Here is a 20,315-nt window from a genome sequence, read left to right on the forward strand (position 1 = left end):
TCAAATGGAACACAGTTTTTCATCCAGGAATAAGTACCTCTATGCACATAAAATAGTAATATAGCTTTGGTAACTGCTATAGTTCAGATTGAAAATGTTTGCTTAGTAAACTCATATTTCAGACTGTCAAAACTTTGCAATCCTTCACCTTTTCGCCATTAAACATTCCCTCCTTTCAGCTCTGCACCACGGTGAATTTTATTTGAAAGTGTCAAGGGGGAAAAATGGTTCCGCTGTTTTTGAATGTTGGGTTTTGAGTGGGAATAAAAATGTGTGTGTGTTTATATATATATATATATATACTGCTAACTTTTTTTGAAAAGGTATGGAACAGAAATCACTGGAGAATTGAAAGCTGCAATTTGACTTGGAAAATGCTATGAATTCTATATCAGTGCCTAGCCTTACACCAGAGGAAATTTGTTTTCAATATGTACGGGAGGGATTTTTAGAGCTAGGGACTAAGGCTCAGCTAATTTAGCTGCACAATGGAGTGGCTAGTCTGCAGAATCACTGTAGACTGATTTGAGTAACTTTCGACATATTTTGAGATGCTTAGAATCTGATAAGGTTCTTGTTTCTGTTGCTTTTTCCCCATCAAAATGTCCTTGTGCACACATGAGTGGGTGACAGGAGGTCCTGAGTTCTATTCCTCTGTACAAATGAATGCAATTACTCTCCTGCCTGCCATAAACTTTACTAATTATGACCTGAACAGAGCATGTTCAGATGAAACTGCTGAAATTTGAAAGCAACAACTTTGGCATGGAAATAGTCTTCATAGATGCAATGGAGTGCATAGGTAATTAATTTTCATTTTACGACATTAGTATTTTAAAATCTGAAGTTTTTGTATCATTAACTCCATATCTAACAGGGGATGTGCTACAAAATGTATAGGAAATGCAAAATCCATTAAAACTGGAGTCTATGTGAAGTACTTCTACCTAGCTTGGATTCACTTATCAAACGTTTCTAGTAATCCAGAGCAGGGTGAAAATTGATCCTCCTCCAGCGAGGGCACCTGGATTTGGGTGTCCTTAATCAGAGATAATTGTTTTCTATGGCAGCTGAATGGTTCTAGTTACAAAGTAAAAAGCCGAATAATTGTCACTTTTTTGCAAGTTAGAGCTCCAAGGAGCTGAGGATCAAAACTTGCTCTTTTCTTTTTCTTTTTTTTTTCTCATGGGGTACACTGTCACAACAACTTCCTCTGTCAAGGAGGTTCCACAGGTTGACTGTGCGTTATGTGAAAAAACAGGAAATTTAAATGTAAAAGTGTTAATGCAATACCAAATCCAAAGTTGCATAAGCAACGTTAACTACTACTACGTGCGATTATGCATTACAGTATAGAGCTTTTGTGACCCAGTGGGTGAGGCATTAGATTAGGGCCCAGTATTTTTTCACAGTTATGTGAAAAAATACTTCCTTTTGTTTCTTTTAAACCTGCTGCCTATTAATTTCATTTGGTGGCCCCTAGTTCTTGTGTTATGAGAAAAGAGTAAATAACACTTCCTTGTTTACTTTCTCTACACCAGTCATGATATTATAGACCTCTATCATATTCCCCCTTAGTTGTCTCTTTTCCAAGCTGAAAAGTCCCAGTCTTATTAATCTCTCCTCATACGGCAGCTATTCCTTATCCCTAATCATTTTTGTTGCCCTTTTCTGAAAATTTCCAAGTCCAATATATCTTTTTTGAGATGAGGCAACCACATCTGCACGCAGAATTCAAGATGTGAGTGTACCATGGATTTACATAGAGGCAATATATTTTCTGTCTTACCTATTCCTTTCTTAATGATTCCCAACACTCTGTTCACTTTTTTGACTGCCACTGCACATTGAGTGGATGTTTTCAGAGAACTATTCACAATGACTCCAAGATCTCTTTCTTGAATGGTAACAACTAATTAGACCACATCATTTTATGTGTACAGTTGGGATTATGTTTTCCAATGTGCACTGCTTTGCATTTATCAACATTGAATTTCAGCCATTTTGTTGCCCAGTCACCCAGTTTTGTGAGATCCTTTCGTAGCTCTTCGCAGTCTGCCTGGGACTTAGCTATCTTGAGTAGTTTTGTATCATCTGCAAATTTTGCCACCTCACTGTTTACCCCTTTTTCCAGATCATTTATGAATACGTTGAATAGGACTGGGCCGAGTACAGACCCCTGCAGGACACCACTATGTACCTCTCTCCATTCTGAAAACTGACCATTTATTCCTACCCTTTGTTTCCTATCTTTTAACCAGTTAACAATCCATGAGAGGATCTTCCCTCTTATCCCATGACAGCTTACTTTGCTTAAAAACCTTTGGTGAGGGACCTTGTCAAAGGCTTTCTGAAAATCTAAATACACTATATCACTGGATTCCCCTTGTCCACATGCTTGTTGACCCCCTCAAAGAATTCTAGTAGATTGGTGAGGCATGATTTCCCTTTACAAAAACCATGTTGACAATTCCCCAACAAATTATGTTCATCTATGTGTATGACAATTTCAACCAGTTTGCCCGGTACTGAAGTCAGGCTTACTGACCTGTAATTGCCGCTGTCTCCTCTGGAGCCCTTTTTAAAAATTGATGTCACATTAGCTATCCTCCAGTCATTTGGTACAGAAGCTGATTTAAATGATAGGTTACAGACAACAGTTAGTAGTCCTGCAATTTCACATTTGAGTTCTTTCTGGTCCTGGTGACTTATTACTGTTTAGTTTATCAGTTTGTTCCAAAACCTCCTCTACTGACACCTCAATCTGGGACAGTTCCTCAGATCTGTCACCTAAAAAGAATTGCTCAGGTTTGGGAATCTCTCTCACATCTTCAACCGTGAAGACCGATGCAAAGAATTCATTTAGTCTCTCCGCAGTGGCCTTATCATCCTTGAGTGCTCCTTTGGCAACTCGATCGTCCAGTGGCCCCACTGGTTGTTTAGCAGGCTTCCTGCTTCTGATGTACTTAAAAATATATATATTGCTATTACTTTTTGAGTCTTTGGCTAGCTGTTCTTCAAATTCGTTTTTGGCCTTCTTAATCATATTTTTACACTTCATTTGCCAGAGTTTATGCTCCTTTCTATTTTCCTCATTAGGATTTAACTTCCACCTTTTAAAGGATGCCTTTTTGCCTCTCACTGTTTCTTTTACTTTGTTATTTAGCCATGGTGGCTTTTTTTTAGTTCTCTTACTGTGTTTTTTAATTTGGGGTACACATTTAAGTTGAGCCTCTATTATGGTGTCTCTTAAAAGTTTCCATGCAGCTTGCAGGGATTTTACTTTTGGCACTGTACCTTTTAATTTTTGTTTAATTAACCTCCTCATTTTTGTGTAATCCCCCTTTCTGAAATGAAATGCTACCATGTTGGGTCACTGTGGTGTTTTCCCTGTCACAGGGATGTTACATTTAATTATATTATGGTCACTATTACCAACCAATCCAGCTATATTCACCTGGTAACTGTTTCTTGATTTAAATGTGAATATTCTAAATTGCATCTAGTATGTGGGAGGGGGAGGGGGGACAGGAGTAATATCTGAACTTTAATAAGGCATGAAAAGTACTCCTGGCATCCTGCAGGCAGACAAAGAGGCATTGACTATCTTCACCAACAATGGGCCTGTTATCTTAGTGCTGGCCTTTACCAGCCAACAGTAATATAGGGCTAGTGTGCAGGTCATGGTCCAAAGCACTCCGAACACTTCCACTTCAACTTGTCATCAGCTGAAACTTGAGCGAAAAAAAGCCCACTGTATTTGTCCCTTCGAGACATTGTGTCTGTGGGACAGGACAGATGGTTGATTCCAAATCCATGCAGTGTTCACAAAGAAACTGTAAATTCCTTGCAGTGAGAGAAACTCAGCTCTGTATCCAGTAGAGGCAACTCAGATTAGCCAAGCCAGTGCTTTGGTGGAAGCTAAGTTTACCTGTATCTCCCACTGAGCTGCTTTAAAAAATGTCTAGATGTTGCAATCAGACTCTGATAAGATCTTTGTGCATTAATGTACTAGCTATTTCCTTGTTTCATTTATTGCAACACATTGTGATCTTTTTTGGTGAAGCTAAGGAACAGCTCAGTTCAGAGCTATTGTATTAAGAGTCATGGACTAAAGATTTTTGTATTATGGCAGACCGTTGACCGTGGTATTTCCTCATAGTCGTCAGTAGCACCGCTCTTCTTATCCAGGCTATTAAATTAAGTCTCATGCCCTGACTGGATCAGTGCGTCTTAACTTCAGACCACATGAGGTGATGATGTGATCTTCAGCAAGGGGAGTAATATCTCCATACGTGAGATCCAGAGTGTGGCCAGCTATACACATACAGCCAGAAAGCACCGATGGTAGCCCCATGGTTGTCACAGTAGCAATGAACTCCTGAGTTAATCTAGGAGAATAGCTGTCCGCCTCCCACTCCCCCTCTTACCATATCTCTGAGCATGATGTTGCAACGTTGGCCGTTAAGGACACAACTTCCTCAGCTAGGTTCCCAAATAGGAACCTGAGAAACTCTTGTTGTTCCTTCATGTGGCTGCCATTGATAATCCCCCACCCCGTGTAATTAAAAAACACTAAACAAATCCTCCCCACAACTATGAAAGTAGTCCCAAAAACATTTTCCTTTTTACATTCTATATATTCCTTTCCCCTATACAAAACTTCTCCTATGTCAATCACTTAGGCCCAAAAGACCTTACTGAAATATGAATCCTGGGGAAACTCCAGGATCTTCAATCCCAAAATAATACTTTCTCCCTACTTTCTAGAAATTAATCCATAATATATATAGTGCTTTTTGACTGTATGTAATAAATCACTTTGCAAGGAGGTTAAGTATCACTATCACCAGTTTAGAAATGCACAGAGAGGTTTTTGAGCTCACACAGCTGATCAGGGGCCAGATATAAATGTCTGTCTGTAAAGGGGAGGAAAACAAACTAATCATCCTTTAAAATATATAGTACAATGGCAGCAATATTAAAATGCATGCCTCAGGGTAGAGGTTCATACTACTAACTACACAATTCTGTAAATCATATCTTAATAGAGAGAGGCTCTTGAGTAGACATTGTATTCTTATTCATACATCATCCCTGTTGCAATTACAGAAACTTCTTATTTTTTCAGTATCACTTTTCCATGTGTTTGATTTTTACTTATTCCACTAGTGGAGTCACTCCACACAACAGCAGCAATGTTCCAGTCATTGATGGCAGCTCTTCTAAGGCCTGGTCTACACTAACCCCCCAGTTCGAACTAAGATACGCAACGTCAGCTACGTGAATAACGTAGCTGAAGTCGACGTACCTTAGTTCGAACTTACCGCGGTCCAGACGCGGCAGGCAGGCTCCCCCGTCGACTCCGCGTACTCCTCGCGCCGAGCAGGATTACCGGAGTCGACGGCGAGCACTTCTGGGTTCGATTTATCGCGTCCAGACAAGACGCGATAAATCGAACCCAGAAGTTCGATTGCCTGCCGCCGAACCAGCGCGTGAGTATAGACAAGCCCTAAGTAGCAGGAGCTACTAGTGGAAGCAACTATGTTGGCTCCTCTTCCTTGACTGCAGCTGCTTTTATAGGCTATTTGCAATTAAGAGAGTACCGTAAAGCAGCTGAAAGTCACCACCATGTAGCCTCCCAGTTCTGGAAACTACCAGCAAGTGTTCTGTGGATCTCTGTATGAGAACCCCTGCCTTACTGAGACGAGAACTTAGTATCTAAAAAGTCATTAAACATATCCTGACAATTAAAAATTAGTGTAAATATACAAGAATGAAAGCATTACAGTATGCTAAAACGTGGCTGTTTTACATAAAAATGTATGATGTATTTGAGATGCAATTCAAATTGTATTCTGATGCATCTGATGAATGGGCATATTTAAGTATCCATGTTCAATTTAACTTTTGACACTTCCTATCTTTTGCATGCTTAACCATGCAATATTAATGTTGCATTAACTATTTATTTCATTGAATATGAGAAGGGTTTGCTCAGCGTAGCCCCAATTCAGGAAGGTTCTTAAGAATGTGCCTAATTTTAAGAGGCTACACATGTGCTTAAATTTAGCCAAGTGGTTAAGTACCTTGCTGAACTGGAGCCTATCTCTGCAAATAAATATACATTCTATTCAGTATTGTCAACTATTATATATGGAGCATTCTGATGCAAACTGAAAGTAAATTAGGATATCATGTTGTTTACAACATTGTGGCATTTGTGCAAATCTTATGTTAGTTACTTCTTATTGCAAATTTTTACATATATAAATCTAATCTCTCATAATGCATGGAAATTGCAGAAATATTCTGCAATCCTTTTTTTTTTTTTATAAAACCTGGGGAAGAAACAATGACTTATGGTCATGCAAAAGGCTCCCAAAATACTTTACAAACATAATATAGGGATTGTAAATGCTAAAATGCATCTGCTTCTGTGGTTAAACATGACAACTGTTTAACAGTTCTCAGCAAAACTATAACCTAAGAAATCAGTAATACTTTAGCCAATTGAAACTACAGTGGAATTTTAAGGTAGGCAGAAGATGACATTACCAAGTACAATTGGGCCAAGATAGCAGAATGAGTGTTCTATATCTGCAAAAAGAGATGAGATTCCTAACTCTCATTCAAAAGATGCCACCTTCTGCAATATAGTTCTCCCCTGCCCCACCCCCAATCACCACGCTGGGGCACTGGGCAAAACTGACTTGTAGAGAAGAGTTGCACCTCCTGCGTGACCTGCTTACTTCTGGTCAAGCCAGTTCTTTCTTAGGTGGAGAGATCACAGCATGAGATGGTATGGCTGCCATGCCTGTAAGAAAAGGGACAGGGACTAATTTCAGGGTGAATGTATATTCATAAATCTGTGCTGCAAAATCCTGGAAAATAAAGTCTGCGCTATTTGGAACGTCCAATTTCTCAAGTAACACAACACCTACTTTCTGGCTGAGGGCTACAGAGGCTAGACTATGAACACAAACAGAGCTTTAAGAAAGAAAGGCTGCATTCAGCCTGAAGAAAGGCATCCCAAAGGTGCAGATCTAGTTCTCTTAGAAGTATTTATCTGGGTTGAGGTTTAGGCTACCTTAAAACTTAATCCCACAAAAGTACAATGTTCTTTAAGGTACAGTTCTTGCTGAGCCACCATTTGGCAGCAAAAGGTGCATTTTGCTGTTGTCTAATCATATGGTCAGGATAAACCATGAGGAAAGAGTTTGATAAACCATTTCTGTTACACTGAATCGAATGTTTATTCATGTGGTAATGGATGGCCAAGGAGAAAGCTAACAATGGTTATTTTTTTTTACATGTTACTGATATTCCCTTTTCATCTTGCATACAAAAAAGGGCTTTTAATGCTGCTTTTGCGTGATTAAAAGTAGGAGTTTTTCCCTTATTTTTTAAGTTTGTGTTTTATATAAACAGACATCAGAATATGGCTTACTAATGTGTTTAGTAAAGAACTCAGAGGATGAAAAGTCCTAGTTAATGGTTTTGGTGGTAAAAAAACCAACAACCCACAACTGTTTATGGTTTGTGGGGATGTGGCTGATCATTTCATGCATTTAATGTATGTAGTTATAGTTATGCTGTTATGTGTAATGTTGTAATGTAATAGCATATGAAGTCAGAGCATCTAAATGTTGCCTATCAGAGAGGAATCACCATAACGTGCCAGAAACCTAATTTTTTTTTTTAATGAAACAGATTACTTGCACCTTCATCTTTAATTCAAAAGTACATCGTGCAGAACCAGGATCTGTTGTTCCATTTTGATCTTAGAGGTAGCTAGAGGAGGGGCAGTGAGGGTGCAATTATTGATGTCATCTTGTTCAAGGTAGGCATGGATGTTGATGTTTTAACTCCTTTGGAGATCTTACCAATTTTTCAGTAAAACCACAACAAGCCTCAAAACTTAATTCTAAAAATACAAATACGTTAGGGTTAGCTGAATAAAAAAAAAGATGAAATTTCTGTTGCATTATTTCATCTGATTTAATCTCTTCTCCCTCCAAAATAGTACTTCTAGATATCTTTATCCTAATGTTAATCTGTTTTGTAGTATATGTGCACATAGGTTTATATACATAATCAGAGGCCTTTACAGACTTGCTATATTCTAGTTTCCTAAATTTTAGTAGTTAATTAATATTCAGCTAAAATATAGTTTTAAAGTCGTTCACACCGACCTCTTCTGCTGTAATGACATAGGCATTTGGCATTGAACCCTCATCAGCTCATTAATTAAACTTTAGTCAGTGTATCTTATCAATTTTAAGATAGTTTTACACAAACATAGTGAACAGAAACTTTACTTTAAGAAAATGATTTTAATACAATAACACAAATTGAACCAATGTGTCTTTTTACACCTCTTTGTTCAAGAGAGCCGGTCAAATTACTTCTGACAGAAAGTAAAGAAATTGATGAACCCTGAATCATCAACCAGTTTAAAAGATGAACAATCCAGGTTACTGTTGAAAATGCATTTGCTTTGCCTAAGTTCATTAACCAAACTTCTTGGGTAAGGTAAGGTGGCAGCTTACTACCCTGCTGATCTAGTAACTTGGTTTGAAAAATACATTGGGAATTGAAAGGCCATTCTAATGAATAGAGCAGTGGTTTTAAACCTGTTGTCAGCAGACCCCTGGGGATCTGAAAACTATGTCTAAGATTCCAAAGGGGTCCGCACCTCCATTTGAAATTTTTTAGGGATCCGCAAATGAAAAGAGGTTGAAAACCACAGGAATAGAGTGAACAGTGCAGAACAGGAAGTGTTCTTTTTATTTGTAATTTATATCATGGAAGTTTCTAAAGGCCTACAATTTCAGAGCCCCATTGTGCTATATGCTATCCAAACATATAGTAACTGTCTCTTCTTCAAAGAGCTCGCAGTCCAAAAGATGTGACATAAACAGCGTAGATGAGAAGAACAAGTGGGCCAGGGTGGATGACATGCAGTAACACAAATAATCTTAGCCAATCATGAGCAGTAATCACAGTTTGCCAGTAACACAAATAATCTTAGCCAATCATGAGCAGTAATCACAGTTTGCCACCTGCCTAGCCATTATAAGATCGTATTTCTCAGCATTCATACAGAGCATGAGAGTTTGAGGACAGACTTGAAGGAGGGGAAAGACTTGAAGGAGGCAGCCTGGGAGAAAGCACAAAGGTGCTTCTGAAAGAAGTGGGGAGAGAATTGAGGCTGGCCTCATTGGCAGAGTGAAGCAGGGGGTAATAGCTTGAGGAGGGAGGGAGGGAGTGGGGCTAAACTGTGAAGGGCTTTGCAGATTGTGACGCATGGCTAGAAAGGGTTAAATCAAGCAATCCTGCAAAATAAATAACCCTCAAAAGACATGTGAGGAGATAATGTTTGTGTTTTTGTGTATTTACATACGTATGAGTAGTGTCACAATGTAATCAACACCCTGTCTATGGTGTGTTCTGATAATTCAGAGGTCAAAAGAACATCCTGACATTTAAATGGATTGTAAATACAGGATATCTCTGTATTCATCTCTCTTTGAAATGTATAGCAAATAATCTGTGAATGGTGGAAGAACAAGCAAATTGCCTTATGTTAATTCGTATAGCTAAGTACCAGTGATGACCTCCTTCCAAGTCATCCTAATTACCTTTTGTTCCCAGAGGAACTCCCAACTTGTCAAAGAGGACTTGAAATTGTATAAAAGATCCTTGGGTCCTGATTCTGTCATCTTAGATCTGCTTAAGCTTCATCGGGGGAAGTTTGAGTCGTAAGACTAAGGTCCCAGTTATGCTGGTACGCCCTGAATATATTTGGACATTGGACTATAACCTATATCTGAAAAAACTCTTTGCAACTACAAAGCTCACCATCTCTGCTATGAATCTGAACCTCAATGAACTGAACTCAGTCTGTATGTATATTGATCTTTTAACCATACTCTCTCTTTTGTTTTGTAATAAATTTTAGTTTAGTTAATAAGAATTGGATGTAGCGTGCATTTGGGTAAGATCTGAAACATTCATTAACCTGGGAGGTAATGTGTCCAATCCTTTGGGATTGGTAGAACCTTTTCTTTTATGATGATTTCTGAAAATCTTATTTCATCATATATTTGATTTGGGTACCTGGGTGGAGGCCTGAGGCTGGATCACTTTAAGGCAGGGGTTCCCAAACTTGGTTCGTGGCTTGTTCAGGGTAAGCCCCTGGCAGGCCATGAGATGCTTTGTTTACCTGAGCGTCCGCAGGTACGGCCGTCCGCAGCTCCGATTGGCTGGGAACGGTGAACCGCGGCCACTGGGAGCTGCGAGCAGCCGTACCTGCAGACGCTCAGGTAAACAAAGCATCTCATGGCCTGCCAGGGGCTTACCCTGAACAAGCCACAAACCAAGTTTGGGAATCCCTGCTTAAGGGAACTGTGTTTTTTGCACTTCTGAGTAACCAGTGAGGTAATAAAGAAGCTGTTTTATGCTGGCTTGGTAAACCTAAGTATTGGAATATCCACCAGCTTTTTGGGAGTTGTCTGCCCCATTCTTTGCAGTTCACCCTATATGAGTGACCACAGCTGGCCCGCACTGGGACCCTGGTCACACAGATAAGGACAAGAAACATGTGTATGAGATGGTGCAAGAGGGCAGTGTTTCATGGAAAATGTCAAATGTCTGGCTAAAACACCTCATCCTCATTTTGCCAGGGGAAAGGCAAAAGATCCAACCTCTGGGATTTACTCGGAGAACAGAAGTAGAGGCCCTTTTAATGGAAACAGTAGCCCAGAGACGATTAAGAGTTAAATGTGTGTTTTGCTATAGTGTCAAGAGACTCAGTTCATTTTCTTGTGGGGGGGGAGGGACTTTGGGGTGTTTGACATTTGTAAGATATAGGAGAGCATTACTAACTTGGAGGGCTATTGGCTTGGGAGGAGGTGAAAGAAAGGTTGGCATCTAGGATGGGAGGGGGACCAAAGATGGTGCTAGAGATGCCTAGAAGGGAATTGGCAATTGAGAATGCTGCAACAGGCAAAGGAAAATAAGGGCTAAATATTAAAGTATATTTCCTAATAGGCCTAAAAGATTGTGGAAGTCCCATCTCCAGAATAATTTTAAAACACACAGTAGCAACAATCCTGTCCTGGATGGTTAAGTAGATAACTGTGTGTTTTCAAACTCTAAATTTCCACTGTTTTAAACGTATGGATGTTGTTCAGGATATTAATGATCTAAAAGTAACTAGGTCTGTTTCTCTATAACCTTGCACCTTTTGTTTCCATAAAGACTTAGACAAAGTAAGTGTAAAATGCTGCTTTTCTGATATGGTTGCATTTTACATTTGCTTTACGTTATACAAAGTAAGACAGGGAAAAAAGAGTACGCACAGAGGAAGTGGAGAATCAAGCCCATTGTCTCTACAGAGAGGTTAGGAAAGGATTCTAGCTTTACTCTTGATAAAATTATAAACAAAGGTATGTAGAAATACCTCTGAGTTCAGTGGAATTTGTGAGCATGTAGATGTGACTAGAATTTGGCCCTATATCTCTTTGGATCAGTGGGTAGTAAAAAGAGAATTATAACAGGATGTTTAGTCGACACTGTTATCAAAAGCTGCTGAGACATCTGCCAAAAAATAGTTCAAAATCTCCAAAGGGAAACCCCCAAGAAATAAGCTAAGAGAGGTATTTCACTAAATACGGCTGCTGCCTCTTTCTCCACCCACATGAGTGATGCAGGTTATTTAGCTCCTTATTACTTTTTCAGTATCTGCTATTACAAACTATCCTTTACAAGAGTATATTTTATGTACTGCCTGGACCCTCCCTCTCCTCTCTGCACTGGCTTATAGTGACCTCTCCTCTTTCTGCAGCGCCCAGCTGCCAGAAGAACAGTACAACAGCAAAGGAAGATGAAAGAAGAGCAAAGCACCAAAGGCACAAACCAGGCACCTGTATCCACTGCCACCCAAGCAGGTTTTTGACCCTCGTTATCTGAAGTGTAGTTCCTGCCACTGTATCCTTTGGTTTCATTGAAGTGCTGCTGACTGATGTTTAGGCGAGCAGGACTGGGCACATGAGATAACATCTTAGTGGATACAGACATCTTTTTGTCTGAATTAGATGTCAAACCTGTACTTTCTGAAGTCAAATCCGTCTCCTTAGCAAAATGGTCATCCAAGGGTAGAGACCTTGCCCATGAACGTGTGGTTGGTTTGGTTTTTGGGACCAAGCCACTTGCATTGTGGCTGTGACTATCATTTGCTACCAAGCCCTGGCTAGTGGTAGAAGATGGAGACTGGAGTAGAAGAGACCTCAGTGTGACATTATTGTGTTGGCATTTTTCTGAATCAGCAGTCCTGGAGTTGTTTTGCCTTTCCCACTTGTTAAAAGAGGAACGGGTATTTGGATCCTTATAAGACAATTTTTCAAAAACAAGAAGATCCGGATCAATCCCTGTTAAAGAAGGGGAAAAAACACATTAAATACACATCTGAAAGTGTAAAGCATAGCAATACTGGTGCATTTTCAGTTCATCTTTCAAATGTTGAATGAAAGAGAGGAAATAAAACATATACATACATGTAAGGAAATGCAGTTTACAAGTTAGTTTATAACTGTTGTAGACAAAGAAAAATCCCCCAAGACACTTTTATCTTGTGTACCTGTGCTTCAAATGAAATAAGGTGATGTCCACCCCCCATCTTAACATAATGACTGAACCGACATGATAGTCAATTACCCCATCACTGGCCTGTTTCAGCCTGTGTGTGCATAATACATTGTTACCTGTTGTGATGTTGTACAAAAGGACATTGGTTCTAGCCCTCAATATGCAGCTTTCCAAGGCTGGACAGTAAATATGCAGGCAATTAATGTTCTCATGGATAGTTTCAAAGTAGAAAACTGCCAGGTTACAGGAAACTATAATGAGAAAAGAGTAAAACGGAGTTTGTGTGGACATGATGACCCAGGCACATTGCCTTTCATTTCTATTGCTTAACATTAAAAGAGTTATAATAATGGACAGTTACATAGCACTTTTAAACCATGACATTTTACAAACTTTCATTAAGCCTCACAGCACCCTGTGTGGTAAGTACTATAAGTATTTTTAATTCTCATTTTACAAGTGGGCAGAGAAAAAGCGGAGTTATTTGCATTGCAATTCTCTTGGTTCACAGAACAACAGGTATGCCACAGTCCAGCTCCACATAGCTCCTTCCATTGTGTCTCAACCTTGTTCTGGAGGACTGTCCACCTCTACAGATGGTTCTGGACCTCTAAAGCTGCCAGCAAGGGTGACTTTGAGATGGTAGCTGTTGTGACATGGATGACTGTCCATTAGGAACTAGTCTGAGACCACCTACTCATTTCACACAGATTCTTAAAAAGCTGTCAGATAGCAATTGCTTCTGGTCACTCCTGAGGTGGACTGCATTCAAGCACGAGGCCTACCCCCTTAACAAGCCACCATCGGTTTTTTGTTTGGTTGGTTGTTGGGTTTTTTTTTTGGGGGGGGCGGGTAAAACAATAAGTGTGTATCTGTTAAGGCTATACAATTTCAAGTCTGCTACACTATCATTTGGATTTCAGATCTATCGGCCAAAAAACAGAAGTCCACGGATAAAATAATAAAAAGTACCTAGATGTGTTAGCAGCACAAATCCCATTGCCTTGAGACTTAGGCTTCTAAGTACCAAACCCACTTTTGAAAATGAAACTTAGGCTTTTAAGTCATTTAGGCACTTCTGAAAATTTTGCCCCTGTGCTTGTCTAATACTAATGCTAAAATACTTTCAATTAAATTAGTCAGGTGCAGTTCAGAACATTGGCAGGATTTCCTGTGAGAATATCTTATAATGGGTTCAAAAGCAAAACATCTTGTCCAAAGCTAATTCTCCTTCACTGCATTGATTTACTCTTTTTGGTACCATCAGTAAGGTTACTGTTAGCTTTTGTTGTTATCATCATAGTTTCTTTACCTCATCTCCTCTTCCCCTGCCACAAACTAAACTAAACTGAGCTAAACAGGGCTACTTGCATTCAGGGCCCATGCCCAGAGTCTATAGCAGGGGTCGGCAACGTTCGGCACGCGGCTCGCCAGGGTAAGCACCCTGGCGGGCCGGGCCAGTTTATTTACCTGCTGACACGGCAGGTTCGGCCGATCGCGGCCCTCACTGGCCGCGGTTCGCCGTCCCGGGCCAATGGGGGCGGCGAGAAGCGGTGCGGGCGAGCGATGTGCTGGCCACGGCTTCTCACCGCCCCCATTGGCCCGGGACGGCAAACCGCGGCCAGTGGGGGCCGCGATCGGCCGAACCTGCCGCGTCAGCAGGTAAATAAACTGGCCCGGCCCGCCAGGGTGCTTACCCTGGTGAGCCGCGTGCCGAACGTTGCCGACCCCTGGTCTATAGCAAAGAAGCTATGACTGAAATTAAAAATTAAAAGGGGTATCTTCTGGTACTAGCTCTCGCTGTTAGCAGAGCATATGAGAAAATGCTGACCATATTTTTGAATTTGATTTGGACCATTTGTTTTTGTAGTGTGCTTTCCAGATTAGATGCTTATGGTATGTGTCACCATAGCTCTGCTTAGAACACACGTGCATCAATAGACCTGAGCACTTGATACAAAAACATTTCTGGAATGATTCTGTAGTTTTTGATGTAAAAGAATCTGATTTTAATTACAGTGCATGTATGTCCTTTACAGCAAAAACAAAAAACTTTAATATTATACTGAATCCATACAGAATAATTCAGAAACAAACAGCATGTAATAAATGTATTACATTATTGTGATGTTTATATCAACAATCACCCCAGTGTTTTGTCCAACAGGGAACTACTTTTTGGAATAATTTTGTTAATACCATTTCCATGGATAATCATGGAAAAATCACAGCTCCTCTCCCCCAATGTATTTACACTCTCACAAAGCATTTTCAGTTATCTACAGTGGAAAAAGAGGAAGATATTTGTTGTTGAAATATACCAAAACCAGCCTTTTAATCTTTTCTCTGCTTATTTTATATATTTTTTTCATTTAGTAGCCTACATACTACATCAGAATAACACAATCAAAATACTACTTGGAAATAGGCTCGTCAATATAGACAAGCAAAGTTAGTACAGTAAAAGAGAGGTGATGCTTTTTTAAAAAATAAGTATTTCTGAGTTTCAGGATATGCACTTGATTTGTTTATGATAAACCTGAAAACACCAGCTTTCTGAATGAAGTAATTACAATTCTATTACAAATAACATGTTACAGCAAAAATAGACCAGACTTTGGGTTTTAAACCAAAACTTTCTTTGTCCAGTTGGAACCAACACAGAAAAATCAATAAACAACAGATGAGTATCTTAAAAATGCTAATGAAAATTCTGTCAAAGGGAGGTATGATCAGGTCTCAAAAACAGAAAATAATTAGCAAGATTTCCTTGTCTGAGGTCATTCTTCATAGTCTATATCTAATTCTAGTCAACTGTCATCAGCCTCCAATGAGTTGTCAGACTGATAAAAGGTTGCGGTTTGTTCTTTAATAAAAGACAGGTGCAAGGAAGTATAAACACTGTCATTATGAAAATAACAGAAAACATTCTGTGTGAAGGACAGAAGGATAATCCTCTGTTTTGTCCCAGTCTTTAAATAAGACTCAAACACATACCAGACCTGGTGCATAAATACCACGGTGTTACATAGCCATCTTCAGTCACTCTATAAATATTTTCAACCATTCCCTGAGTGCTCTACGCATCATTATGGGTCATATATAGAAAACGGTTTTCTCCACGTGTAAAAGAACTTAAAATTCACTGACCATTTGTAAGACTGACTACACAGAAAACTGCTCTCAGCACCAATAAGCCTTTCCATTTTCTCTTTCAGTTTTAATAAATAATAGTAAGCAAACAGGATGAAAATGGCTTTTCAAATATTTGTTGTAGAATAATGGTTAATACAATATTTGATCACTAGTGGACATTAGTAATCCACATCACAGGAGTTAATGTACAATATGGTTGGCAGTTTATGCTCAATAGACGTTCAAGACTGAAAGATCAGGTATATAGAGGTAAAGTGAATTGCCAGGGGTATTTTGGGAAGCTGGAACCAATGCATGCTTGCAAAACATATTTGCAGTTACACGGTATCTTTCATTCAGGGATCCTAAAGTACTTTACAAATGCTAATAATCTAGGAGTACAAACTTTGTATAGAGTCATTGTTTGAAAACTAGAAGCTTTATATTTTTGTTCATGTTGATAATTACACCTTAGATACAACTGTACTCCTCAGTTTTCACTAATTACAGTAGCAATCTGTATCCTTACCCTCAGAGGCAGGTGTACATTATTAAGAGCACTAATATGGCCTGTGATGATAGCATATCTTGTTTCTTTTAGCACTATTATGCATCAAATACTCTGCAGTTTTCCTGGTTAAAGTATGTCTTATTTAAGAACACAAAATACCTGCAAATAGGAGTGCTAAATTAGGGTTACCATATTTCAGCAAGCAAAAAAGAGGACGGGAGGAGCCCCGCCCCTGTCCTGCCCTAGCCCCGCCCCTGCCCCTCCCACTTCCCGCCCCCCTCAGAACCCCCAACCCTCCCCCCGCTCCTTGTCCCCTGACTGCCCCCTCCTGGGACCCCTGCCCCTAACTGCCCCCCAGGACTCCACCCCCTACCTAAGCCTCCCTGCCTCTTGTCCCCTGACTGCCACCTCCTGAGACCCTCCCCCCATCCTAACTGGCCCCCTAGGATCCTACCCCCTACCTGTACCCTGACTGCCCCAAACCCTTATCCACACCTCCACCCCCAGACAGACCCCTGGGACTCCCACGCCCCATCCAACCACTCCCCACCCCGACAGCCCCCCCCCAGAACTCCCGACCCATCTAAACCCCTCTGCTCCCTGTCCCCTGACTGCTCCGATCCCTCTCCCCACTCCTGCCCCCTGACAGCCCCCCCCCGAACTCCCAACCCCCCCCCGCTCCTTGTCCCCTGACTACCCCTTCTGGGACCCCTGCTCTTAACTGCCCTCCAGAACCCCACCCCCTACCTAAGCCTCCCTGTTGCTTGTCCCCTAACTGCCCCCTCCTGAAACCCCCCACCCTAACTGCCCCCCAGGACCCTACCCCCTACCTGTACCCTGACTGCCCAAAACCTTATCCACCCCCCACAGAAAGCCCCCCCAAACTCCCGACCCCCCCGTCTCTTGACTGCCCCCTCCAAAATCTCCCTGCCCCTTCTCCGACCCCTTGGCCCCCTTGTTGTTGGCCTTCGCCTAACGTCTCTGTGAACTTGCTCAGGAACGGCCTGAGCCGTTCGTCCCGGCACGCTGGGCAGCAGTGGAGGAGGAGCGGGGGAGGAGCTCCAGACTGCCGGAGGCGATCTGCGAATGCAGGGAGGGAGGGAGTGATCTCTGCTGCAGGGGAAGCGGAGGAGGGGCTCTCTTTGGCTGTCGGAGCCCCATGTAAGTGGCACCATCCGGCCGGCTGCCCTGTTAGCCGCGCGCGCTCTGCATGGGGGGGGGGAGGGAGTCCGGACATTTACAAATTCCCCCCGGACGCTGTTTTTAGCTCAAAAAGCCAGACATGTCCGGGGGAATCCGGACGAATGGTAACCCTAGCTAAATGGACATTTTATTTCAAAGCAAGGACCAAGTCCCAAAAATCTTACTTTCATACTTCTTATGTATGGAAGATTTTCAGGAGCCAATGCAGGCATCTGTTTTCATCTCAAAATTTTCTTTTAAAAGCGCCATTGTTTTTACAGATTACTCAGCATGTGCAAATTTCACTACATTCTTTCACTGAAGGTCACAAAAAGAAGTCTACGTTCATTTGAAAAGAATGAATACTAGAGTCTAGATACCCTTTAACATGTCTGTTTGTTTTATGCTTAAAGTAAGTGAAGCTGGTTTGAATGGGCTTACTAATTAATTTGCCCCAATCATAATTCTTGGTAAGGATGAGGATTCTTTGGTAGGGAAACAATGAATATTGCAAGAACAGGCTATAGTAATGTTTTTCCTTACCTTAGAGAGTTAGCAGGCAACTTTAAGTTAGTTTGTTCTAATTATTTTAATTTTTCCATCTTGTAATTTTAATGCTTGTTAAACCTATTGTTTTTGAGAGTCCTGGAAACAAAAGCAAGTACATACCGCATGGGCAATGAGGGAGTACATTTCCCTGTGCCACTTTTGCCAGTGTCCATAAAACTCTGTTTTGAATGGACCAACGGTGTTTTTGTTTTTGAATCTCCGTTTCCATTCAGTCCTTGCCTGTTTGATGAGATTGCCAATTGTAATGGTTGTTCGTAATGGTCGTTTTGGTGGTGGATCTGTCTACTGGGAACTAGAGTGTTTTTTAATCTTATTTCAGACAGTTAATTGAAATGCCATCAATAGATAAACTCTTGTTTATAACATAACAGAACAATATTTGAACCTGTGACTGGGTTGTAATGTTCCATGTGCCACTGCCAATCTTCCTCAGAAATCTAGTCCAAATTTTATATCTTTTAGTGGAAATTTCTTGGGTGAGACATACAAAATGCAAGCAAAGTATATAGAGTGTTTTTTTAATCTGGGATAAAAGCTTCCTACATTTATATCAAACTATTTAGTCATTGTATTGTAAGCAAACCGACTCCTCCCAAAATGCCCCTTGTTGATATCCAAACCCTCCCAATTTATGATGCAGGCACTTAGTTTTCCTCAGAGGTGCCTATCCCCAGTAGAAAGCAACAGAGAGTCCTGTGGCACCTTTAAGACTAACAGATGTATTGGAGCACAAGCTTTCGTGGGTGAATGCCCACTTCGTCGGATGCATCCAGACGTTACAGATCCAGACTAACACGGCTACCCCTCTGATACTATCCCCAGTAGGTCAACCAAAATGTCCTCAAAACTTAAACTAGAAGGCTTTGCTTTTACTATTGCTATGCAATTTTTCCAGTATCTGATTTGATCCTGTTCAAGGCTAATATCCTAACAAAGCATCCTGCCCTATTAATGCCAATGCAGAAACCCTAACAGAATTTTTAGCTTTCTGCAATTGTACAGAGAAGCAGTACAGTCATTATGTGGTTTGAGGCTAAGAATCAGAAGCTCCTGAGTTCTAATTCCACCTCTAATATTGTCTTTTTATATCTCTTTGGCAAGTCAAACAACAGCTCTGAGTCTGTTTCATAATTTGTAAAATGTCAGGACCAGGTCCCCATTGTTCTAGGTACTCTATAAACACAGAACAAAAAAGATGGTCCCTGCCCCCAAGGAGTTTACAGTCTTGTTAACTTACCTCAAGTGAAGGCCTGATTCTGCCATCCCTACTTAGGTTTAGTAGTAACTTAATTTGAGTGTAGTCCTATTGAAATCAGTAGTACTACTTAGGGAGTAATGGTCTTGTCAGCCTGATTCCTGGTGACAGAATCACTCCCAAGGATGTTGTGAGTCTCCTTTACTTAAACAGTAGTGTTGTTGGCAAGTTGTTCCCAAGAAACCAGTGTTGTAGTGGAAATCTAGAGTTCCTCCATTTCATTAACCTTTAAATAAATACGTATCATTCCTCCATTGTTCAGGAGAGACAGACCCTACTCTTAGTCTTATCTAAGAATGTCAGCATTCTAATTTGCTCTTCCAAAGAGTTCAAGTAGCCAAGTTCACTTCTATAAGGATAAAGGTGGGAGATAGGAGGGAAATAGTTTAGATGTGTCCTTGCTTTCTATCCTCAAAATATAGCCAAATTTTTGCATTCTTACTGTTTGGAATAATGATTAAATGATGTATAAACAGCCTAAAATTAACTTCCTTGATGTGTGGTAATACATATTTTTAATATAGACTGTATAGGCTATACACAGAAGCAGATAATAAACACTTACCATTCTTCAGAAGGCAGCAGGTCCGGCTGCACTGCTGGGCTGTGACTTCTGTGTAAATCTTCAGCACCTGGGCTCCCCTCTTCTGAGATTCCTCCAGATCAACCAAAAGACCCGGGAAGCGTCGGATCCAGCAGTTTTTGTAAAAAGTAGTGGGTGAGCAAAGAGAATCTGACTTCCACACCAAACCCAGAACAAACAGCACTTCTGCTACTGCCACCAACAGAAACATCTCCTCAATGTGATCGGCTTAGTAAGCGCCTGTTCTCCAGCCTGAAGCACTGGGGACTAGCCAACATTTTGAGAGAGAATCTCTTGAGAACTGGCAACACTGCCAGGAGAAGGAACCAGTTTCTTTTAAGCTGTTCCCATGATCCTGCTTGACTGAGCCATTTTCTGACTTACATGTTGTAGGGCTTTTTTTTTTCTTCTTCTTCTTTTCTCTCAAG

General features: G+C 40.7%; 1 protein-coding gene across 1 annotated transcript; it reads right to left on the bottom strand.

Annotated features, from left to right (window-relative positions):
• Positions 1-11,754: 11,754 nt before the first annotated feature.
• MANSC4 (MANSC domain containing 4) lies at positions 11,755-20,098 on the bottom strand. Its single transcript, XM_065398863.1, has 3 exons — positions 19,870-20,098; positions 12,768-12,902; positions 11,755-12,434 (listed from the first exon to the last, which is right to left on the bottom strand). The coding sequence occupies exons 1-3, from the start codon at positions 20,096-20,098 to the stop codon at positions 11,755-11,757; spliced, it is 1,044 nt and encodes a 347-aa protein (XP_065254935.1).
• Between the last annotated feature and the right edge of the window lie 217 nt (positions 20,099-20,315).

This window comes from Emys orbicularis, chromosome 1, assembly GCF_028017835.1.
Source record: "Emys orbicularis isolate rEmyOrb1 chromosome 1, rEmyOrb1.hap1, whole genome shotgun sequence".
In the NCBI taxonomy this organism is placed as follows: domain Eukaryota; kingdom Metazoa; phylum Chordata; order Testudines; family Emydidae; genus Emys; species Emys orbicularis.